The 25,495-nt window shown below is 44.3% G+C and overlaps 2 protein-coding genes across 9 annotated transcripts; both read left to right on the forward strand.

Moving 5' to 3' along the window:
- Nucleotides 1–210: 210 nt before the first annotated feature.
- LOC148878043 (uncharacterized) lies at nt 211–1,400 on the forward strand. Its single transcript, XM_088948176.1, has 2 exons — nt 211–338; nt 445–1,400. Exons 1-2 carry the CDS (start codon nt 313–315, stop codon nt 977–979), a joined length of 561 nt encoding a protein of 186 aa, XP_088804302.1. The 5' UTR covers nt 211–312; the 3' UTR covers nt 980–1,400.
- Nucleotides 1,401–1,418: 18 nt separating this feature from the next.
- Nucleotides 1,419–24,004, forward strand: LOC148878044 (multiple organellar RNA editing factor 9, chloroplastic-like). Of its 8 annotated transcripts, none has more exons than XR_016100246.1 (7): nt 1,419–2,055; nt 2,446–2,543; nt 2,680–2,745; nt 2,826–3,002; nt 22,815–22,925; nt 23,545–23,640; nt 23,822–24,004. XR_016100246.1 is itself a non-coding variant. In XM_088948147.1 (5 exons), the coding sequence occupies exons 1-4, from the start codon at nt 1,580–1,582 to the stop codon at nt 2,999–3,001; spliced, it is 816 nt and encodes a 271-aa protein (XP_088804273.1). In that variant the 5' UTR covers nt 1,419–1,579; the 3' UTR covers nt 3,002; nt 3,100–3,452. The 8 variants fall into 8 exon arrangements, 1 of the variants encoding a protein (XP_088804273.1); XR_016100243.1 differs by having other exon boundaries at nt 23,827–24,004; XR_016100252.1 differs by having other exon boundaries at nt 22,815–22,904; nt 23,827–24,004.
- Nucleotides 24,005–25,495: the final 1,491 nt, after the last annotated feature.

Below are 25,495 nucleotides of genomic sequence, written 5' to 3' on the forward strand. Positions count from 1 at the left end.
TAGGGGTACATTATAAAGACCCCCTTGTACTATAGGGTCTGTGATAAAGACCTCCTGTATTTTGTTTTATGACAAAAACCCCTATGCTATGAACGTGAGAGAAAGACTTCTATCGTTAGTTTTCCGTCCAAAAAGACGTGGCAATATTTTTTTAATTACTATACTTTCTTTGTAATAACCAAAATAGTAGAGAGAAACAAAAGGGAGAGAAGAAGACATGATAGATAGAGGAAAGAGAAAAACGAAGAAAGAAATTCTAACACAGGAGAGAAGGGTCGCATCAGTTGAAGAGGGTTTTTCAGGGGTTAAAGAATGGGACTTCGTTGCTTGAAATATGAGTTAGAACTAGTCTTGAATCTGTCAGCTTATCAGCTTGTATGCGGATGTTGGGACTTCGTTGCTTGAAATATAAATGAATCTGAGACTGGTATTCTCATTTTGCAGGCATCTTTTGAGCCAGGATGGTCGAGAAAGAATTGTGAATCCAGTTGTCCTCACCACTTGTTCTGAAGAATCATCCAGCCGTCCCTCTTTCGAAGATGTCCTCTGGAACTTGCAGTATGCAGCTCTGGTTCAAGCAACGGCAGATGGGGATCAGAGATCAGAAGATTGCAGCGGCGGCGGATTCGAATCCGTCACCGACGCCTCCTCTTCCACCGGCGGAGGATTGCAGCGGCGTCCCTCTTTTGAAGATGTCCTATGGAACTTGCAGCATGCAGATCAGGTCCAAGCAACGGCAGATGGGGATCAGAGATCAGAGGATTGCAGTGGCAGCGGATTCGAACCCATCACCGACACCTCCGCTTCCACCGGCAGAGGATTGCAGCGGCGTCCCTCTTTTGAAGATGTCCTCTGGAACTTGCATTGCTGCCCCGCTCTCGATGGGTTGATGTTCAATAGAGCGAGCTCTCACGTCTTCCGCCCTCTGGTTCGGTTGTTTGAAAGAGTTACTTGTTTCCTGTTGCTGTTAACGACTTGAGAGAAAAACAGGGGGGAGAAACGAGAGAAATGTGGGAGGTTGATTCCGAGTTCTGATTTTATAGTGTAGCATCTTGACCGGGTACCGAGGAATAAGACCCGTAGAGGGAACGAACTACAGAAACAAAACAGCGATATGGACGTTGCCGCCGCTTCTGCACTTGCTCCGGGCTTTGTATAACCTCTCACTCGTTCAGTGCAATTGCACCAAACTCGTGAAAATGGGTTTAATCCGACGTTGTTAAGGAGAAGGGGAAGGAAGAAGAGAGATCAGAGGGGAGAGAGGGAGAGAGGGAGAGGGAGGTTGGGGAAGACGAACAATGTTTCTCGTCCCAATAGGTACAATAAGGGAAATATGGGGGATTAAAAATATTGTAATGGGCTTTTTGAACAGAAGGCTAATAAAAGGGGTCTTTGTATCATGATCATAGTACAGGGGTCTTTATCGAAAAACAAAGTGCAGGGGTTTTTGTGACAGACCCAATATTACGGAGGTCTTTATAATTTACCCTTTAAATAATTTCCCTAAAACTACAGGGTATATAAGTAATTATACCAATCCTATGCCCAAAAAATATCTCACCGAAAATTAAATAGATAAATGGATATCGCCCATCTCTACCATATCCCTGCAACTCTCTCTCTCTCTCTCTCTCTCTCTCTCTCATCTGCACTTCTACAGCTATTAGCTGTAATGGCGACATTCAACTCGTCTCTCCCCTCTAAAATGCTAATTTCTCCGTCACTGTACCTCCCCGACTCGAAAGTTAGGCCTTCAGTTCCAGTATATGCATCAAGGGTTCCTCTTGTTTCTCCGTTTCGTTTCAAGTCAGTATCATACTTCTCAGCTCCTCTTTCGAAGTCTTCTTCGTTTTCTTCGTTTCGGACAAACATTCGAGCGGCGGTCGGTGGAGACTCTAGGAGGAACAATAGTAATGAGCCTAGGGAAACTATTATGCTACCTGGTTGTGATTACAATCACTGGCTCATCGTCATGGAATTTCCCAAAGACCCAGCCCCGACGAGAGAGCAGATGATCGATACCTATCTCAATACTCTTGCTACCGTATTGGGAAGGTACTCACTGTTGCACTTCTATTCGGATGTTATTTAGAATTTCACTTTTAGTAGCTGTGAAACTTCGAATTTAGAGTAAATATTTCAGAGAAACATTCATTCAGTACTACATTATAAAATTTCACACAAACACAGGTAATCGTTGCAAAACAGAATTCAGTTTAGGTGTTGTGTTTATGATGCATTAGAGACCTTTTTACTCATTAACTTACTATGCATGATAACAGGTTTATTTTATTTTAATTTTTTAAATTGTTCCGGTGGGGTTCCATGGGGCCTGGGTAATGTTGACGCTGCTTGCAGAGGATAGGTCATAGAGGGGGTGTTTCTCTGTAAAATATGTTGGGGGCAAGCTAATCAATATGAGATTTTTTACATTCCCTCTTGCAGTATGGAAGAAGCGAAGAAGAATATGTACGCCTTCAGTACTACCACCTACACTGGATTCCAATGTACTGTTTCAGAAGAAACATCTGAGAAGTTCAAGGGTGAGCGTATAAGTATAAATACAATACTTATTTATTTATTTTTCTTTTATTTCTTTTCTGGAATCTGGATGCACTAATTCTGTTCCACCATGTTTGTATATATCAGTATGTTGATTGCTAGTTCTTTTCTTTGTAGGGTTGCCTGGAGTTCTTTGGGTCTTGCCTGATTCATATATAGATGTGAAAAATAAGGATTACGGAGGTTGTGTCTTTGTAGTAATCTCCTCAATGAAGGGACTATTTTGCTTTTACTTACGTTCTAACCATTGTGTATTATTTTAGGTGATAAGTATATTAATGGGGAGATAATACCGTGCAAATACCCCACCTATCAACCAAAGCAACGAAGTGGATCAAAATATGAGAGTAGAAGGTATGAAAGACGGAGAGATGGTCCCCCTCCTGAGCGGAGAAGACCCAGACAAGAGGCAACTCAACCAGACTCAGCCTCTGGATGAGGTAATCATAATTTGATTTACATGTTGCTGTGCTGTTTTACTTTCTTTTTGTAGTTCCAAACTCCATTGGTTTACTCAATGCAGCCTTGTATTTGCAGGCCTTTGATGTTTTGATTTTGAAGACACTCACAACGTTGCAAACTTCTAGGACTTACTCTTGATTGTTTGTTAGAGACACCATCATGACTAGATAATTGAGTTGGAAATTGGGAGATGCTACCTAAATAGTGCCTATGGTTAAGTGTCTGTTCATATATAGTTAAGGCAGCGGTGTAGTTCCATCTGGTGGAAACTAGATACTGGAAGAGTATGTTTTGTATGACTGTTTATGACCTAAGAAATGATTGATTCAGTTGTAGTTATACCTCCCTTATGATCTTGTTGCTGGGGATATGCATCATAAAATACTTTTCTAGCTTATCATAAAACAAAATAATTTCTTTCTAGTTAATCTTGCCGTTTTTGAGTTAATCTTGCTGTTAACTCTAAGTAGATTTGGAGTGCTGAATAAACTTGTTCAACTTTCTATCATGTCAGTTGTTTTGGTATCTTGCAAATTTATATTTGATGTGTGACATATAAATTGCCACTCTCAGTTTTCTATGGCACAGTTCTTGATCATATTTTGGGTAAAATTTCAAACACTAGAATTGGTCTCTGGATTGGTAAATCATCTTTGGTGATGTTGGTATTAGAAATTCTCGCAACGTTGCTTTAAAAGGAGAGAAAGGACTACACTTTCCCCAATTGTGCCCCTATTCTGCAAATCCTGAACACCTCCTCCCCCAGCCCCCCCCTCCAAAAACAAAAAACAGAAAAAAAGATGCTTCCCATACAAAAATCCTCCAGGACCTCCACTACTCATGATCACTTCTGACTACACTGCAAGAATGCAGGAGATTAGGTAGACTCTATAAAGATTCTTCGGAGTCCTCTCTTTAAAACCATCCCCTGTTTCTTAGGTGTTTGCTTTTGTGCACAAGACTCGTATGGTTATCACCAAAGGTAAGGACTTTGCATGGGTTTAGGTGTTGTGATTGTTGATGGTAAGCAGAGAGGAAGTAGAGGTTGATGAGTGGGACATTGATGTAAGGGATGGAGAAGAAAGGGGATTCTGCAGTGAAAGGCTAGGTGTTGGGGCTGCTATGGCATTTTAAGGGTTACAAGTGCAACTACAGTGCCAGGGGCTCCTATAGCTCAAAGTTCTATACCTAAAAGTGAGGTGCAACTTTTTATTGATAAAGAAAGAATTGAGGAAGCTATTTGGGATTGCATTGTAAACAGGGCTATCGATTGGACCAAAACCTTGAATTTCTTTTCCCTCTTTTCCTTTGATGATATGTGGTGGAATCGGGAAGCTGTAGCAGAAAGCTCAAATTATGAGGAGAAGCCTTTTTCAGTGTGGGTACCTCCTGAAGATGGATTTATAAAATTCAATTTTGATGGTAGTAGCCTGGGTAATCCAGGGCCTTCAGGAATAGGCGGTGTTTTTAGGGGTGCAGAACTGCAGAAGGCCATATATTGGCCATTTAATCAGGGCCTGCAGGAGTGGGGGATTCTATCCATGCTGAATTTCAAGCAATGCTGAGGGGAGCACAGCTTGCAAGAGAGCTGAACCTTGACATATTGCTAATTGAAGGGGATTCTAAGATGATAGTTGGGTGGTTGAAGGAACCGGATACTATAATATGGAGGCAGTGAAAAGATTTAAATGGCTGACTATGAATGTGACTGTAAGAACTAAGAACTCAGCGGGGAAGGAGATCAGCTAATGGGGCGGTAGACTACTTAGCTAAACAAGGAGTGCATAAAGATCATCTTTCTTGGGCTCAATTGTAAATCTTATTTGTTATTTAGGCTGCATCTCATACCTCTATTTGGGAAACTTCAATGTATAATCTATTACTTTTGATTATTCAATAAAATTTACTATTACTTATCAAAAAAAAAAAAAGAAAAAGAAAAAGAAGTGAGGTGCCAACTAGATACCCGTTTGTTAGTTCTTATAAACAATCAAAGTCCACATGGTAGCTTGCTTGAGTTATTTTCCGTGGATGAAACCCTAACCAATCCACCAGTTAAGTTCTACAGGAAGGTGCCAGCATTTCTTCATGGTTTTACTTCCAGTTTCTTTTGGGAATTTAGAAGAATGCATCTGATAGCTGTAAATGCAACTTTGCAAAATAAAGACCAGCTTTCATCATCATCAAGTACTATGGGCCCATGCATCCATGGTTGGTTCTGTTATGGGCCCGCGCGTAGGATCTCGTCACGGGGCGGTCCACGGGGAAAACTCCTAGCCTTCCCTTGCCCTTCCCTTTGCGTGCTGACCCTATTGTGGCGAACTAGGGTCAGCATGCAAAGGGAAGGGAAAGGGAAGGCTAGGAGTTTTCCCCGTGGACTGCCCCGTGACGAGATCCTACGTACGGGCCCATAACATTTTGGTATCATAGCCAAGCGTCATGGGCGACATGGAGCAGCTGTCATCCAAGGTCCACGAACTGGAACACCGACTCGTGGAAAATCACGCAGAAGTAAGAGAAGTCAAGGAGGATGTCAGGGAGCTTCGGCATCCACTAGAGTTATACTTCACCACCAGAGAAAGGAGTCCTGAAGAGGCGGCCACCAACCATAGCCGTCGTCCCGATCAGGTCGAAGGCTCCGGTGAACGACAGAACGCCACCCCAGCTGCAGCGGTCATACCCAAATACAGTCAGTCACCTGGAGTTTCCCTCCTACAGTGGCAGCGGTGACCCACTGGGATGGCTGTACCGTTGTGAGCAATTCTTCCGTAATCAATGCACGGAGGAGAAGGACATGGTTAGCTTGGCCGGATTTCACCTAACCGAAGAAGCACAACTCTGGTTCTACTAAGTAGAGAAGGAAGAACCTGGTCTTAGTTGGGAGCAGTTCAAGTCGTACTGCCTCCTTCGATTTGGACCCCCATTAACAATCCACCCCTTGGGGGAACTCATTAACCTCAAGCAGACAGGGACCGTAACAGAGTATCGGCGGTAGTTTCAGACCCTTCTTACCAGAGTCCATCGTCAGAGCGACAGGGACGCAGTCTTCACCAGCACCTTTTGGAAGGAGCTGTTCCGATTATAGGGCACGACCCTGGCTTTCTCATCCGCCTACCACCCACAAACGGACAGGCAAACGGAGGTTGTCAATCGGACCATAGAGATGTACCTCCGCTGTTTCGTAGGGGACCAACTACGACGCTGGGGAGATTGTCTTCCTTGGGCCGAATACTGTTGCAACACGTCCTACCACTCCTCCCTTGGCATGACCCCCTTCCGGGTTGTGTATGGCCGAGACCCTCCCCGTCTTTTATCTTATGAACCAGGTTCCGCACGGTTGGAAGAAGTAGATCGCAGTCTCCAAGACCACGACACCCTCTTGGCCGAAGTCTCCCTACACTTGCAGTAGGCGCATGCACGTATGAAGCAAACCTACGATCAACACCGCCGTGAAGTCACCTTTGGGCCAGGTCAGTTCGTTTGGCTGAAGCTCCAATCATACCGCTAGCTCTCCCTCAGGCGGCGAGGCCCCTCCAAGCTGGCCCCTAGATTTTACGGGCCCTTCAAGGTTCTCCGGCAGGTCGGGAAGGTTGCCTATCAACTCGAGCTACCAGAGCACAGCATAATCCATGACGTCTTCCATGTGTCCCTACTGAAGCCTTTTACAGGGACTCCCCCTGAGCACGTGCCTTCTCTACCCCCTCTAAAGGATGGCAGACCCATCCTCCACCCTCGAGCTCTTGTCCGGTCATGCATCAATTAGGGTACCTTCGAGGTTCTCGTAGAATGGGAAGGCCTACCCTCAGCGGAGGCCACCTGGATTCCCTGGACCGACCTTCACAGTGCTTACCCAACTCTCGAGCTTGAGGACAAGCTCGTTGTCCAGGAGGGGTGCAATGTTATGGACACATTGCCTGACAGCACATTGTGGTGCAGTCACAGGCAATGGCATGCACAGCGGGCCGCGCAGCAGCACGCATCGACCAGCTTCGCCGCACAACAGCACATACCGCCTGACAACGCACAGCACGCACCGCACGACAGCAGCACGCGCCACACGACAGTAGCACCGTGAGACGCGCAAGCCACCCGGCAGCAGTAGTAGAGCGGGACCCACACGACAACTCATCAGGGTGGGCCCACACTTATCTCTTCTCGCCAACTTGCCACCAACTACTCCATCTTATCTTATCTTACCTTGTGTTATCTTATCTTATCTTAAATAGGAGTTGTGTTACCATTAGGAGTTTGAGTTCAAGTTGGAGTTTGAGTTTAATTAGGAATTTCCTTTTGTAATCTCCTATTTAAGGAGCCACGAATTAATGGAAAGGCATTGAATTTTTGATCAAGAAAAGAGCTTAGGAGAGTTGGGGTGATCTCTTGGACAAATCACCCCTTAGTTCGCCACAATAGGGTCAGCACGCAAAGGGAAGGGCAAGGGAAGGCTAGGAGTTTTCCTCGTGGACTGCCCCATGACGAGATCCTACGCACAGGTTCATAACAGGTTCCACAACCCTGATGCTTTTGAAACTCTATTGTTTCTTGCCGTGAGTTTTTTTAGGGCTGCAAACTGATTGAATTGAATCAGATGTAGGTAGATCCAAATTTGATTTGAATCAGATCTTATCTATTGGATGTTAAAAGTAAATTAAACTCAAAAATATTATATGTAATTAATAAAATGAACTAAAACGACTTTGATATTATTGTATTTCATGAACCGAATGAATTTAAAATTATATGTATTGAACTTGAATATATGACAATTTAGTAAAAACAGAACATTCAAACTATCTCTACTAATAGATACAATATAAATTTCATGTATTTAAATCAAACTGAATCAGATTTTGTATAAAAGGATAGGAAGATGTGGATTCAATTATTAACAGATCGAATTTGGATTGCCCTTAACGGATCGTATTAGAATTCAGATTGTTGGATACCATTTGTAGCCCTAATGCTACTTTTGAATCCTGTTGCTTTTGATGGTCCAGTGAACACCCGAGACTATAGCCATTATTAATGCTCAGCACATCATTCAAGCCATTTAGTTATATTAAGGAAGCAAGCTGAATTCACCAATAGCACATCCATTTTGTTCACTATTAATTGTCATACCATTCTCCTCATCAGCTCATTCTCAGGGTGTTTGATAGATAGAAACCCAAGTCTGTTGTGGATGCATTCGTAGGAAGGACATACCGCCGCCGCCGGCAGCAGCAGTGAGGAGAACCCACACAGCAACTTATCTTACCACGTCAGCTTATCCTGCCAGCTCTCCATTAGCTTGTTTATCCAGTTCTGTTCTTACTTATCTATTAGAGATAGGAGTTAAGTTCTGTTCTTAGTAGGAGTCTGTTTACCTATTAGAAGTAGGAGTTTGATTTAAAGTTGGATTGTCCTAGCTTAGTCGAATGGAATAAGGAGTCACCTCTTGTAATCTCCTATTTAAGGAGCTGTGAATTGGAATAAAGGCATTCAGTTTTCCAGTTAAGAGAAGAGTGAGAGTTCGGGTGGTCTCTTGGACAAATCACCCATTTGGTTGCCACAATAGGGTCTGCATGCAAGGGAAGGCGCAAGGGGAAGCAAGAGGTTCTCCCCGTGGACCGACCCGTGACGAGATCCTATGCCTGGGCCCATAACATTCTGGTATCAGAGCCTACCGTCATGGGGGATCAGGAGCCGCTGCCATCTAGGGTCCATGAACTGGAGCATAGGCTCGCAGAAACTAGCATGGAGGTTTGTGAAGTCAAGGATGATGTCTGGGAGCTGCGACACCTGCTAGAAACGTTCCTCTCCAACAAAGAAAGAAACTCCGAGGGAACCGCCACCACCAACAGTCGCCGTCCAACGAACATCAGATCACTGCCCCGACAGCCGCAATTATTCCCAAATATAGTCGGCTAGAATTTTCGTCTTACAACTGCACCGTAGACCCGTTAGGATGGTTGTATCGCTGCGAACAGTTCTTCTGTAATCAACGCACTGATGACAAAGACAAGGTCAGTCTGGCCGCTTTCCACCTATTAGAAGAGGCATAACTCTGGTTCTACCGTCTGGAGCAGGAAGAACCCGGGCTCAGTTGGGGTCAATTTAAATCCTATTGCCTCCTCAGGTTTGGACCCCCGTTGACAAGCAACCCGCTGGGCGAGTTAATTAGCCTCAAGCAAACTAGAACGGTGGCAGAATACCAACTTCAGTTCCAAACCCTTCTCGCCAGAGCAACCTCGATTCGCGCAGATCAGCAAGTCGATATGTTCACCGCGGGGCTAGCAAAACCCCTAAGGGTGGATGTGGAGATGCAACACCCTCCCAACCTGGTCACACCGATGAACCTAGCACGTGCTTTCGAACGGAAACTGCAGCTCACCCACGGAACCTTCAGTGTAGGTCGGCCAACAACGACCTGGGCTCCTTTAAAGGCAGTAGGAGTGCCTCCTTCTTCAACCGCCAGCAGGGAACCGAGGCTTCCTACCGGTAACCCTTCCAGATCGGCATCAAGTATAGGGAGTAGCAGGACAACACCCCCTATTAGACGACTATCCCGAGCTGAGATGGCAGAACGATGTGCAAGAGGGCAGTGCTTCAACTGCGATGATCTGTACTCCTCCGGGCATAGGAGCAAGAACACCAATCACGGGGATCAAAACCTCACAAACCATGCAACTAAGGGCGCTGGTAGCAGGGAAACCAGTACGTATTCTCATAGACTTCGGCAGTACCCACAACTTTGTCAATGAATAGGCTACCCGCCAGTTAGAACTACCAATGGAAATCAGGCCGTAGTTCAGGTAGCCGTGGCAAATGGGGAAAGAGTTCACAGCCCCAGAATCTTTGAGGACACCAAGATTCAAGTCGGATCAGAATCTTTCCTTGCTGATTTATTCGTACTCTCCTTGGATGAATTCGACATCGTCGTGGGAGTCAAATGGCTGATCACTCTAGGGCCAATCCTATGGGATTTTAGCGCCCTGACTATGACATTCCAGCTAGACGGAAAACCAGTTACATGGCAGGGAACCAGGATAAGATCAAAGACACAGTTGCATACACTTCAAGGTGAGAACTTGCGCACCACAGATATGGAGAGGCTTCTCATGGATTTTTCTGCAGTATTCTAAGAACCCAAGGGGCTTCCAGCTTCTAGAGCCTGCGATCATTGGATCCCTCTGATAGCCAGATCGGATCCCGTCGTCGTCCGACCCTATCGCTGCCCACACTGACAAAAGGATGAAATAGAGAGGCAGTGTGCGGATATGTTACAACAAGGAATCATCCGTCTCAGCCGCTCCCCTTTTTCCTCTCCGGTTCTGTTGGTACCAAAGTAGGATGGGACTTGGAGGTTTTGTGTGGACTACAGAGAGCTTAACAGCCGGATGGTCAAGGATATATTTCCTATCCCCATCGTAGATGAGCTATTGGACGAACTCCATGGCGCCCAATATTTCTCAAAATTAGACCTTTGGTCAGGTTACTTCCAGGTCCGGATGACTCTCGAAGATATAGAGAAAACGGCCTTCAGGACACATCATGGCCATTTTGAGTTCCTAGTCATGCCATTCGGCCTCAACAACGCTCCTTCCACGTTCCAGTCCCTGATGAACGAAGTGTTTCACTCCCACCTCCGCAGATTTGTCTTGGTATTCTTTGACAACATCCTAGTCTATAGCAAGTCGTGGGTAGAACATGTGCAGCATCTACGGATCGTTTTTGAACTCCTACGACAACACCAACTCTTCCTTAAGCGATCCAAATGCTCCTTTGGGGAACGACGGGTCCTTTACTTAGGACATGTGATCAGCGGGCAAGGGGTCACTGTGGATGATTCCAAGATTCAGGCAATCAAGGAATGGCCCAGACCGCAATCCGTCAAGGCTCTCCGGGGATTCCTAGGGTTGACAGGTTACTACCGCAAGTTTGTACAAAATTATGAACTTTTGGCGGCACCACTAACCAATTTGCTCAAGAAGAATGCTTTCCACTGGGATCATACAGCCGATGCAACCTTTGCGAGTTTAAGAGAAGCCCTCTCCTCCACTCCAGTCCTACAGCTGCCAAACTTTGAGCTCGAGTTCACAGTCAAATGCAATGTATTCGGCACCGGCATCGGCACCGGCACCATACTACAACAGTAAGGACATCCGATCGCCTTCTTCAGTTGCAAATTGGCTGACCGCCACCTTAAATTACCCGCCTATGAACGGAACTGATTGGGCTGGCTAAGGCAGTGCAGCACTGGAGGCCATACTTATGGGAAAGGTCCTTCGTCGTCAAGACGAACCACTACAGCCTCAAATATCTGTTGGAACAACGGCTTACCACTTCGCCGCAACAGCATTGGGTCAGCAAACTACTGGGTTTCGATTTTCGGGTGGACTACAAGGCGGGAACCTTGAACCGTGCAGTAGATGCCTTGTCTCGCCGAGCAGAAGAAGACAGTATGCTCCTCCATGCGATCTCCCAACCCCGAGCCACCCTGCTGGAAGACATCCGGAACACGCTACCACAATCACTAGAGTGGAATGATCTTGTCCAAAAAATACAGTCCGGAATGACCAACCCAAACTGGTCCATGCACGACGGGTTAGTACTCTACAAGGGACGGATATATCTTCCAGCCGACTGTCCCTTAATCCCCTCTGTCATCTCCAGCATACACAACTCCACGCATGAAGGTGTCCAGAAAACATTGCACCGCGTCCACGCCGATTTCCACTGGCGGGGCATGGGGGCTTCGGTGCGGGATTTCATTCAGAATTGCTCTATGTGCCAACAACAAAAGTGGGAAAACTTGCACCCAACAGGCCTTCTCCAACCGCTTTCACTCCCAACTTAGATCTGGGCCGATATTTCCATGGATTTCATTGAGGGCCTACCCAAGGTTGGCGGGAAATTGGTCTTATTCATGGTGGTGGACTGTTTTTCCAAGTATGCTCATTTCCTTCCCTTATCCCACCCATATAGTGCGGTCTTAGTCGCCCACACCTTCTTCACCCATATTTTTCGACTGCATGGGCTACCCGAATCCATCGTTAGTGACAGGGGCCCGGTTTTTACTAGCACCTTCTGGAAGGAGCTATTTCGACTGCACGGAACAGCCCTAGCCTTTTCCTCTGCCTACCATCCACAAACGGACGGCCAAACGGAGGTGGTAAACCGAACGATAGAGATGTACCTCCGTTGTTTTGTGGGAGACCAACCACGGCGTTGGGTGGAGTACCTCCTATGGGCCGAATACTGTTACAACACATCTTATCACTCCTCTCTTGGCATGACTCCCTTCCGGGTTGTTTATGGTCGGGACCCTCCCCGTCTATTGTCTTACGAACCGGGTTCGACACGATTGGAAGAAGTGGATCGAGGCCTGCAAGACCGCGATGCCCTCCTCGCCGAAGTCTCCCTACGCTTACAGCATGCTCAGGCACGCATGAAGAACGCCTACGATCAGCACCACAAAGAATTAACCTTTGAACCTAGACAGTTCATATGGCTGAAGCTCCAACCCTATTGGCAGCACTCCCTCTGACGCAGAGCTTCCCCTAAGCTGGCCCCCAAATTCTACGGGCCCTTCAAGATTTTACGGCAGATCGGGAGGGTTGCATATCAACTCAAGCTACCAGACCACAGCAGACTCCATGATACCTTCCACATGTCCTTACTCAAGCCATTTACAGGGACTCCTCCTGAGAAGATACCTTCCCTACCACCCTTAAAGGACGGCAGACCCATTCTCCAACCTCGGGCTCTTGTCCGGTCCCGCGTCAATCGAGGGACCTTAGAAGTGCTAGTAGAGTGGGACGAACTACCATCAGTTGAGGCCACCTGGATTCCCTAGTCTGATCTTCGCAACGCCTATCCAGATCTCGAGCTTGAGGACAAGCCCGTTGCCCAGGAGGGGTGTGATGTTATGGATGCATTCGTAGGAAGGACATACCGCCGCCACCGGCAGCAGCAGTGAGGAGGGCCTACACAGCAACTTATCTTACCACATCAACTTATCCTGCCAGTGTGATGTTATGGATGCATTCGTAGGAAGGACATACCGCCGCCACCGGCAGCAGCAGTGAGGAGGGCCTACACAGCAACTTATCTTACCACGTCAGCTTATCCTGCCAGCTCTCCATTAGCATACTTTATCCAGTTCTGTTCTTATCTATTAGAGATAGGAGTTAAGTTCTGTTCTTAGTAAGAGCTGTTTACCTATTAGAAGTAGGAGTTTGATTTAAAGTTGGATTGTCCTAGCTTAGCCGAATGGAATAAGGAGTCACCTCTTGTAATCTCCTATTTAAGGAGCTGTGAATTGGAATAAAGGCATTCGGTTTTCCAGTTAAGAGAAGAATGAGGAGAGTTCGGGTGGTCTTTTGGACAAATCACCCATTCGGTTACCACAATAGGATCTGCACGCAAGGGAAGGCGCAAGGGAGGCAAGAAGTTCTCCCCGTGGACCGACCTGTGACGAGATCTTACGCCCGGGCCCATAACAAAGTCTTGTAAGCAATCAACTTTTGCCCAAATCTCCCATCCCTACACCTGGTGAATTCACCAATAGCACATTCATTTTGTTCACTATTAATTGTCTTAGCATTCTCCTCATCAGCTCATTCTCAAGGTGTTCGATAGATATAAACCCAAGTCCTAATTTGAAAGTAATCAACCTTTGTCCAAATCTCCCATCCCTACACCTGGTGAAATTCCCCACTTGGTAGGATCCAACTTTCAATCTGTGTCCTCTTTCAATTAACCGTGTTGGATTGGTAAAAAACTTGTTATGTTTTTCTTCCAAGATAAACTACAATGTAATGTAGGAGCTCAAGTTCTTCATATTATCAACACTAACATTAATATTCTTCAACAATTTTCTTGTCTGATACTGGAAGAACAAATCTAGAGAGAAAACTGTAACAGAAACATGTCAATCAGCAGTAAGTTGACAATTCACTAACATACCATCAGCATCATAGATCAATTCTCTTAATTTTCCAACACTGCCTTGATGTTTTGATTGTTCTTAAGCTTGTTGCATCAGTGAGAAAGAACTGCATGAGAATATGTTGTCTTCATCTCATCAAACTGATTCTGAAATTCAAGCTGGGATCAGCTGTTGTTACAAGGGTGGTAAACAAATGCTGCACTAGGACTATTCTGTCTCTCTTTGCCGCCTCTGTTCTGTATGTAGAATATCCATCTTGGACATGAAACAGAACATAATTCAAGTTCAACAAAATTGATGTTTAGGATGTTAAATAAGTATTAGCTTAATCCCTGCCATTGGACGTGAGTAATGATGTCAAGAATCCGTTGGTAATGTCGTATCCCCATTATCTTGCACTCTTTGTGTTGGCTATCTAAACAGAACCGATAGCCCCGAAGTCCATGGCTCGGATTAAATTTCAGAGGAGTTTCCAGGAACTATCTTGAGGTCATGTTCATTCTGTTATGGACGCCTTCCTCGGGAAGACGTACCGTCGCCGCCGGCGGCAACAGGCCCCAGGCCCACTGCCAGCAGCAGCAAGGATTCAGTGATGCTCATCCTACCCAGTTCGGCAACAGCAGCTTTATCTAGATTAGATTAGCTCATTTTGCTTGTTCTTATCTTATTGTTCTTATCTCTTATCTTATCTTGTTAATAGCTTATCAGATTAGGATTAGCTTAGCTTATCTTATCTTATTAGTAGCTTATCAGATTAGGATTAACTTATCTTATCCTTTGCAAGATAGAACTGGAAGTCTCCCTATTCAGCAAGGAGACTCCCCTTGATTATGACTCTTGTAATCTCCTATTTAAGGAGACCCCATTATTGAATGAGATATCGAATTATTCAGTCAAGAGTGAGTTGGGAGAGTTGGTGATCTCTTGGACAAATCACCAAGGGCGCCAAGATAGGTTCATCACGAGTAGGAAGGAACAAGGGAAAACAGGAGGTTTTCCCCGTGGACCGACCCGTGACGAGATCCTATTCCCGGGCCCTCAACAACTTGGTATCAGAGCAAGGCGTCATGGGAGATCTGGAGCAACTACCTTCCAGGGTCCACGACCTCGAGCACCAACTCGTGGAGACCAACTCCGAAGTTCGTGAGGTCAAAGGTGAAGTGCGAGAACTGCGACGACTAATGGAGATGTTTCTTTCCAACAGGGAAAGGAACTCTAACGTAGGGACAACAGCTAACGACCTCCAGCCAGATCTGCCGGAGTCTTTCGGCGAACAACAATCCGTCTGCCATGGAGCAGCCATCATCCCCAAGTACAGCAGGCTAGAGTTCCCATCGTACAACGACAACGGAGGCCCCCTAGGCTGGCTGTATCGCTACGAGCAGTTCTTCCGAAATCAACGGACAAATGACCAGGACAAGGTAAGCATAGCTGCCTTTCATTTAACGGAAGCAGCACAACTTTGGTTTTATCGGTTAGAGCAAGAAGAACCCGGGCTCAGTTGGCCTCAGTTTAAATCCTATTGCCTTCTTTGGTTCGGACCCCCATTGACCAGCAACCCACTGGGTGAGCTAATTAACCTTAAATAGATCGGAACAGTTGCTGAATACCAGTGACAATTTCAAACCCTCGCGAGGGCATCCTCCGTGCGACCAGACCAGCAAGTAGATATGTTCACAGCAGGGTTAGCAGAACTCCTGTGAGTGGATGTCAAGATGCAGAATCCCCCAAATTTGGTCACAGCCATGAACTTAGCCCGTGCATTTGAGCGCAAGCTGCACTTCAGCCGCAAAATTTTTAATGTGGGTCGTCCACCGAACTCGTGGGTGCCCCCAAAACCAGCAGCAACGACCCCCTCTTCTGCTACCAGCCGGGAAATGAAGCCTCCCACGACCACCACCTCTAGAGTAGTGACAAGTATAGGCAGAAACATGGTCACTCCTCCCATCAAGCGCTTGACCAGGGCAGAAATGGCAGAGCGCCGAGCGAGAGGTCAATGTTTCAACTGTGATGACCTCTACTTGGCAGGACATAGATGCAAGAGGCTTTTTTGCCTTCTCATAGATGAGCAGGAGGAGGAAGGGGAACCCGTCACATTCGAACTAGAGATCTCTCTCCATGCGATCATCGGTATTAAAACCTCTCAGTCCATGCAGTTACAGGCACAGATTGCAGGTCAGCTGGTGTGCATTCTCGTCGATTCAGGGAGCACACACAACTTCATAAGTGAGCATGCAGCCCTGCAGTTAAAACTACCAATGGAACTCCGGTCGCGACTACAAGTAGCCGTCACAAATGGTGAAAAAGTTCACAATCCAGGGATTTGTAAGGACGTTCCAGTATAGGTCAATTATGAACTAATTCTTGTTGATTTATTTGTACTCTCATTGGATGGGTTCGATATTGTTCTCAGGGTCAAGTGGTTAATTACCCTAGGCCCGATTTTGTGGGACTTCAGCGCACTCACCATGACCATCCACCTGAATGGCGAGCAAGTTTCATGGCACGATTGCAGGGTTAAAGAGAAGACACCGCAGGTTCATGCACTCCAGACAGAACCAACAACCATAGAAAAACTTCTCGCCGAGTTTTCAGATCTGTTCCAGGAACTGAAGGGCCTTCCCCCTTCTCGAGCTTGCGACCATCATATTCCTTTGGTGGCGGGTTCAGCACCAGTCGTTGTCAGGCCTTATCGCTACCCTCACTTGCAGAAGGATGAGATAGAAAAACAATGTACAGCGATGCTGAACCAAGGGATCATACGCAAAAGTCACTCCCCCTTCCCTTCGCCGGTTCTGTTGGTGGCGAAGCAGGATGGAACATGGAGGTTCTGTGTTGACTATAGAGAACTCAACGACTGGACGATCAAAGATAAGTTCCCTATTCCCGTTGTGGACGAACTGTTGGACGAGCTGCATGGTGCCCAGTATTTCTCTAAGCTGGACCTCAAGCCCGGATATTTCCAAGTTCGCATGGCTCCCAGTGACGTGAAGAAGACTGCTTTTCGCACCCACCATGGCCACTTCGAATTTTTAGTGATGCCATTCGGACTCTCCAATGCACCATCTACATTTTAGGCACTAATGAACGAGGTATTCCAGCCCCATCTGCGCAAATTTGTTTTAGTTTTCTTTGATGATATCGTCGTCTACAGCAAATCATGGGTAGAGCATGTCCACCATCTGAGGACCGTTTTCGTACTCCTACGCCAACACAGCTTATTCCTGAAACGGTCGAAGTGCTCCTTCGGAGAACGACAGGTTCTTTACCTCGGCCACATCATCCATGGGCAGGGTGTCACAGTTGATAGTTCCAAGATTCAGGCTATAATAGAATGGCCCAAACCTCAATCCGCCAAGGCCTTACGTGGGTTCCTCGGTTTAACGGGTTACTACCGCAAATTTGTCCAGAACTATGGAGTGTTGGCAGCCCCGTTAACTAACCTGTTGAAGAGAAACTCCTTCCGGTGGGACGACGTAGTTGATGAAGCTTTTCTATCACTGCGAAATGCACTGTCTTCAACCCCTGTCCTGCAATTACCTAATTTTGCCCTCGAATTTACAGTCGAGTGCGATGCTTCCAGAGTGGGTATCGGGGCCGTACTACAGCAGCAAGGGCACCCGATCGCTTTCTTCAGCCGCAGATTGGCCGACCGGCATTTGAAGCTTCCAGCCTATGAGCGCGAACTAATCGGCCTTGCCCGAGCCATCCAGCACTAGAGGCCGTATTTGTGGGGGCGGTCGTTCATCGTCAAAACTGATCATTATAGCCTCAAATACCTATTAGAGTAGCGTCTCACCACTTCCTCTCAGTAGCATTGGGTTAGCAAGCTGCTCGGGTTTGACTTCTGGGTGGAATATAAGGCGGGATCCTCTAATCGTGTAGCTGATGCCCTGTCTAGGCAAGAAGAAGACACGATGGTTCTATGTAGCATTTCCCAACCTCGGATCTCTTTGTTTGCGACATTAAGAAGGCAGCACCACAGTCCCCGGAATGGTCGCTCTTACTACAGAAGATCCAGATTGGCACGGCCGACCCCGATTGGTCACTTCACGATGGGTTGGTACTGTATAAGGGACGAGTCCATCTTTCAGTAGACTGCCTGTTAACTCCCACCATCATCACCAGCATCCATAACTCCACCCATTAGGGCATTCAAAAAACACTACACTGCGTCTGGACTGATTTCCATTGGCAAGGTATGAAGACTTCTATTCGAGATTTTGTCCAGAATTGCTCCACATGCCAACAACACAAATGGGAAAACCTACACCCGACAGGCCTCCTTTAGCCCCTTTCGATCCCATCACAGATCTAGGCCGACATATCCATGGACTTCATTGAGGGACTTCCCAAGGTAAGGGGCAAATCAGTTCTCTTTGTGGTAGTCGACCGCTTCTCTAAATACGCGCACTTCATTCCTCTATCACACCCGTACAGTGCCACTTCGATTGCCCTCGCCTTCTTTACACATCTTTCACTTACATGGGTTGCCGGAATCCATCATCAGCGATAGAGACCCGGTCTTCACTAGTGCCTTCTGGAAAGAATTATTTCGACTACACGGCACCACCCTGGCCTACTCATTAGCTTACCGGCCACAAACCAACGGTCAGACAGAAGTGGTTAATCGCACTATCGAGATGTATCTCCGCTGTTTCGTAGGCGATCAACCCCGACAGTGGTTGGAATGGTTTCCTTGGGCCGAGTACTGCTACAACACAGCCTACCATTCCTCCCTCGGCATGACCCCCTTTTGCGTCGTTTACGGCAGGGTACTCTCCGCTTGATGTCCTACGAGCCCGGATCTACTCGCTTGGACGCAGTCGATCACTCCTTACAAGACCGTGACGCCCTCCTCGCTGACGTCCGCATTTGCTTATAGCAGGCCCAGCTCTACATGAAGCTCCACTATGATAAGCACCATTGGGAACTGTCGCTCGATCCAGGACAATTTGTTTGGTTGAAGTTCCAGCCCTACCGGCAATGCTCCTTGCGCCACAAGGCCGCCCCGAAGCTGGCCCCTAAGTTCTATGGGCCCTACAAGGTTCTGCGATGGATTGGCAGTGTGGCCTATTAGTTGGAATTGCTAGAGACTAGCCGAATTCATGATGTCTTCCACATCTCCTTGCTGAAACCATTTACGGGTGTTCCCCCGAACCGAGTTCCCTCCCTGCCACCCTTGAAAGATGGCAAACTGGTCCCCCAGCCTAAAACTGTCACCCACTCTCGTTTCAATCGTGGAATCCTTGAAGTCTTGGTGGAATGGTGTGATCTACCGCCAACAGAAGCCACATGGATCCCATTGGCAGAGTTCCAAGCCACATATCCAGCTTTCGAGCTTGAGGACAAGCTCGTAGTCCAGGAGGGGAGTAATGTTATGGATGCCTTCCTCGGGAAGATGTACCGTTGCCGCTGGCAGCAACAGGCCCCGGGCCCACTGCCAGTAGCAGCAAGGATTCAGTGATGCTCATCCTACCTAGTTCGGCAACAACAGCCTTACCTAGATTAGATTAGCTCATTTTGCTTGTTCTTATCTTATTGTTCTTATCTCTTATCTTATCTTGTTAATAGCTTATTAGATTAGGATTAGCTTAGCTTATCTTATCCTGTTAGTAGCTTATCAGATTAGGATTAGCTTAGCTTATCTTATCTTGTTAGTAGCTTATCAGATTAGGATTAGCTTATCTTATCCTTTGCAAGATAGAACTGGAAGTCTCCCTATTCAGCAAGGAGATTCCCCTTGATTAGGACTCTTGTAATCTCCTATTTAAGAGACCCCATTATTGAATGAGATATCAAATTATTCAGTCAAGAGTGAGTTAGGAGAGTTGGTGATCTCTTGGACAAATCACCAAGGGCGCCAAGATAGGTTCATCACGAGCAGGAAGGAACAAGGGAAAATAAGAGGTTTTCCCGTGGACCGACCCGTGACGAGATCCTTTTCCCGGGCCCTCAACACATTCTCTCTGAAAAATTTTGATAACCCCTCAAAATTCCCTATTTGCATTTAGAGTCCAGAAAGCTTAGTAAATTTTCAATTTAAGAGGGTGGCTTTTTGTGGGGACATGGTGAGTACTGATGTTGAGAGGATTTCTTGGGGAAATTTGTTATGCTTAGTAATGATAATGGTTGCAGCAGATGTGAACTCTACCATGAATGTCTAGATTATATAATTTAACATGACTTGTAGGAAGTGAGGAAGATGGGTTTTGGAAGCAAACTGTGCCATCTATTCGTATAAATTTTACATAGTAAGCTGGTTTTGTTGCTGAACAATGTTTTTATATGCCCTTAATAATAAATCTCAATATAAATGTAAGAATTATTATAACAATCGCAAAATGAGTAATCTGCAAGTTTGGGAACTACTTTGTGCCCAATTCATGTTTCGGAAATTATCCAAACCGATGTAGTAGCCTAGTGTTGGAAGGGAGTCTTAGGAAATGTAATTTCACTCTTTCTGTTTTGTTACGAGTTACTTCCAGAGCTTGGGGTCTTGCGAATCAAGATTAACATGTTTTTCTTCTAATAAAAATTGTTTACTGGCACTCCCCAACCCCCCATGTCTTCTTTTCTGCTTTTGTAAAGATTTTCCCATGCAATCTCTGTTCAGAGTCTGACAGAGTCTTCAGACCACGTTCATCTTTGGTTAGGCTCAGTTTGGTTGTGATGTAAATTTCATTTGCATTAGCATAAATGATTGGAGTGCAAATAGACTGACTGTTACTCTGGTTTACTATTGTTTCAGATTTAACTGTCTTATTTGTTTATATGAAGTAAAAATTGGAATATGATGTTCTTACTTTACAATGGCTGTGTTTGGTTTCGTTGGTGTTTATTGAAAAAACACAGCCACATCAGTGCTACATAGGTATTGGCGTTTATTGCATATGAAGCAAAATGAAACAATTGTTTGGTTTCACCGTTTATCAAATAAATGGTAGAAAACTGAAACAGTTTGATTTTTTTTTAATGGGGGCATTCGAGGAAATGTTAAATTATTGTTTTCCCCAATGTCCCGGTGTTTATTGAAACCAAATGCTGATGTGGCACACTTTAATGGGTATTAATTTAAGGTGGAGAGTAAAAAACATTTAAACTGAAACCCAATCAAACAACAAAAACAGGAAATGTTTAAAATAAAAAACGTTTAAAGTGAAAAAGGTATAAATAAACGTTTAAAGTGAAAAAAATAGAAATAAACGGTTTATCAATAAATGCCCACGGAACCAAATACATATAATAAAAGAGGTAGGAGGATAATTTGTTCAAGAGTGAGTAGCAAACTAGATGATGTGATTCCTACATTATATGAGAAAGAGAAGGAATGGAGTTAGGTGGAAGGTGGTGCAAATTGTGCCAATTTTTGAGATTCAAAACTAACATTGTTAATTAGTGCAAGTGAGACAAATAAATACAAATTTTATATCAGATAGGGTGCAAATTATAATCACAAACAACCAGAATTAGATGCAAAATTTCTATCCAGTTCCGTTCAGGTTTGCATTGCAAACACAGCCTTATCTCCTTGTCGATTATCACTATAGCAAATAAAGAAATGAGTTTTCAGTTGTTTGTACTGTATTATCTTCAATTGAAGACAAGTAATTGTGTTTCTCGTGGCGTTGGTAAAGGCTAATAAAAGGCACTAGGGTCCTACCAACCACTAACACATGCCTTTTTATATGGAAAAATTACTCGTCTCTGGAAAATTTTCAGTCAACAAAACATCAACTGTTTTCATAAGTATGTCCTTGACTCCTCTTAGACTCTGATATAGCCAATAACAACATAACTGGTTCCCTGTTTGACTGTTTGGTATGTAAGAGTTTGTGGTGTAATGTTGGGTCCTTTCAGATATTTGTGATTCATAACGACGTCTGGAATTGTAAATTCACTGCATATATAAGATGATGATCAAAAGCTAAGGTACGGGCAATCACTGTTCAGGCTCCTGCTATGTAATTCATGTATTATGAATTTTGTAGAGTTACAGCAGTCTCTGTTCAGCAACTGTGATTTCTTATTTACTGAGCTTGAGACTGACGAGAAAAACAAATTAGGTAAAAACATGCAGTCAAGTTAATTTTCTGCACATGGCACATGATCCATACTCCTTGAGAAGTTCATGCTATTCAAAAAAGTTGCATTCTTGGGTTACTGATTATAACATTCCACGTGGCAAAGACTAATGAGATCAGGACTCATAATTGGATATGTCCAACCTATGAGCTATGATTATGGGAGGGTACACAATACATGTATTGCAACCAAGGTTTAAAGTATCAATACTTATCAGCTCGTATCGGTTGATACATATCATCTTGGGACCCTTCCGATACGCTCCTATAGTGGGTGTATTAGGGATCTAACCAGTTCAGGGGTTGGAAGAGCCATAAACTGCCCCTCTCTGAATTAGTTGCAAAAAAATAAAAAAAAAGCAATAAAAATAAATATCAATTCGCTCGATACGCCTCTACCGGTGTAACAGGCATATTGATATTTTGAACCTTACATGCAACGATGACCTGCAAATGGTCTATTTAAGTATTTGCTTCAGATGGCCACATTTTCTGAATGAGATTTCTAGATGATCTTTTGCCAATTTTGAGGGGTTTCAATCTGAAAGTGGCCATGCAAGTGATGCAACACCCCACCATTGTGCTTGAGTTGCAAACTATAAACGCGTTAGGTTGTTAAAATAAACTTCTGATTACGCAGTTTTTACATTGTTTTCTCCTGAAATCAAGGTGGGGCATTTCAAAAAATACAAAGTGGCTGTCATGATGTCACATAGCTTTTTCTCAATTGCATTGCCTTATGAATAAGCTGAAAACTTGGTTTCCTCAAACAGGTATATTCGCATGATCCAAGGCGTTATATTGTTATTGTCTTGCGGAGTTTAAGCTTCCACCAGGGGATGTCAAACAGGTGTTTTTTCTAGGTCAAATCTCTTAAAGTGTCCGTAAGTTACCTCTACTGTTTTATTGGACATCTATATGGGTTGGAAAGTTTTGTTAATGGAGAAAGTTTGTGATAAAGTATTATTTAAATGTTTCATTTTAAAAATTTAAAAAAGAGTGATGGATAAAATAGTTTTGAGAGAATGACCAATCAGCCCAGATCAGAATTTTATAGCCCCAAATTATAGGAAGAATGCATCCTGACTGTGAATTGATGCCAAATTTACGGACAGGATGTGGTTTATAGGGGGAGAGGGCTAATGGTAAGGGGGGGGGGGCTGGAATTCAGAATTCTGCATCGTAACTGTACTTCTCCGAATAGTTTTTTCCTTCTTATTCAAGAATGGATGACAAGTTATGAGAGCATCAGGCGGGTCAGGGTCCTGTGTCTCCAGACCAGCTGAACTTTTGTGACCAAAACTGCTCAATGACTTAAGATGTCGCCCCTATTGCACCGTTGCCGTTTTACATATTATAATGGTATTGTATTTATATAAATTAAAAATCCCTTTTTCTGACTGTAAGGTGTTGGTTTCAGTTCAGGACTCCTATCTTAGTTCCCCTTTAAATACGGTTTCTGTCATGCTTTCAGCTTTTACATTCATTTGGTTGTGTGATCAGGGCTGATTAATAATTAATTGGCTGGAACTTGGCATCATCCATCTTGACATATGACCATCAGTTCGACAATGGATGGGCGCATATATGATTTGGTCGGTAAGCCACCAATTCCAACTGCCTTTTGATTTCAAGTTTACGACAATATCCGTCACATCATGTAGCTAAAATCCAACTATTAATTGTAAACTATTGCTTGATTGAGTTTGCTCCTTGTGTTCGTCATTCATTGGTCTGAAAATTTTACAATGTTCAGAATATATATTTTTATTTGTTAAAGTTCAGGTTCAGATTCAGATTGAGGAGGCAGTTGGTGGGTGATGAATCTGATGATCCATAGACCTCATTTGATCACTCACTGTTAAGGTCTCTCGTGTCTGATCCATTTGAATTAATGTTCCATGTATTTGATTTTAGTGAATATCCTTTAGTCTAAAAGAAGGAAACTTCCTTTTATGGACACTATCAATGCTGTCACCATGAATATGAGAACCACAAAGTGTCGCTGCCTCGTTTTTATCTCCAGGCAAAATTCATTAAGCTGCTTAATGAATAAAATCAGAATGCAACAGATGCAAAATAAGTTGAGGAGGAGGAATCGACCAGACTGACTTGTATTATCTAACGTGTTTCCTCCTGATCACCAAATATTCTGTTGCATCCTGAAAACAAATCTAGCCATAACCCAACATCTAATTCAGTCAACGGAATAGGAACAAATAATCTTATAAAGATTATTCTTCGAATGCCTCACAACTTCAACCTCTCATCTTATAATTAATTAAAGTTGTCGATAAATTCAACAAATTGATTGAACCATGCAATAATGTAAGTGCTAGTGAAACTGCAACAACAATTAATCCGAAGAAAAGGTTCATGATTTAGCTGCCGAAGATATACCAACTTTTGGAACCCTCCTAATCTATCTCTGACATTAATTTACTTGCATCTTCACTGTGGATTTGACCTTAATTTACTTGAAAATCCATTTCGATACCCCTTCAATAACTATTAGTTGCTTCTTTCATGGAAACTCAACCCAAGCTCCTCCCGTTTAACTTCATGGGACCTCTGCGCAGCACAATTATGTGACAAAAAGTTCTCCCTCTTATTTTGATAAATATAATCTGGTCATCTTTGGAGCCCTACATCACTTGGTTGCGTGAACGTCACATAAAGCCCACAAACCAGATTGCCATATCGTTTATGGGGCATTGGATTCTCACTAGTCACTCCTGGGTCCATCTACCATCACATCTCTTCTGTTGGGTGAGGGAACGAGTGGATTATTTATATCCTCCAAAGCCTATAATTATAATGTGTGGATGTATTTTATATAATATATTAATGGCTCTATCTTCCTCATGATCACTAATTGGTATTTCATGAGATTAGATTAGATTAGACTTATGCTCTGTCATCTCCAGTTGATACAGTAATTCTATGGATTGGTATTTACCTATTGATTCATACCCCATTTGAACAGACATTTGTTAAGGGAAGCAACAGAACTAAGACAGAAACAGGTATTTTACCGAAGTAGGAAGTACCCCCTTTTTCGAATTTTGATTGATTGGGCTACACAATGAGGGTAGCCAATCTTCACCCCAGGCTCATTAGTCATAACTCCAATCCTGGTGGCAGTGGATGGAAACCAATCCCAACTCTTTTTGATAATACAGAGACCATCCCAAGTCTCTGCTGGAACGAACCAGCCCAGCGATTAGCACTGAAGTGCCATTTGTGATAAAAGCATTACCTCTGCATCTAAAAAATATATTCGAAATTTGATAAAAGCCATATCATTCATGAACACAGAATATAATACACCATATAAAAATTTTTATTTTATTTTATCTACACTGACATTTTTTTGCATGTATAATGACATGCATAATATAATTTTTATGCTAAAAAATTATTCAAAAACCATTATAATATGTATTGATTTTTT

The sequence above is a fragment of the Nelumbo lutea genome, chromosome 1, assembly GCF_056320005.1.
Source record: "Nelumbo lutea isolate HS-2025 chromosome 1, American lotus-T2T, whole genome shotgun sequence".
NCBI classification, from domain to species: Eukaryota; Viridiplantae; Streptophyta; class Magnoliopsida; order Proteales; family Nelumbonaceae; genus Nelumbo; species Nelumbo lutea.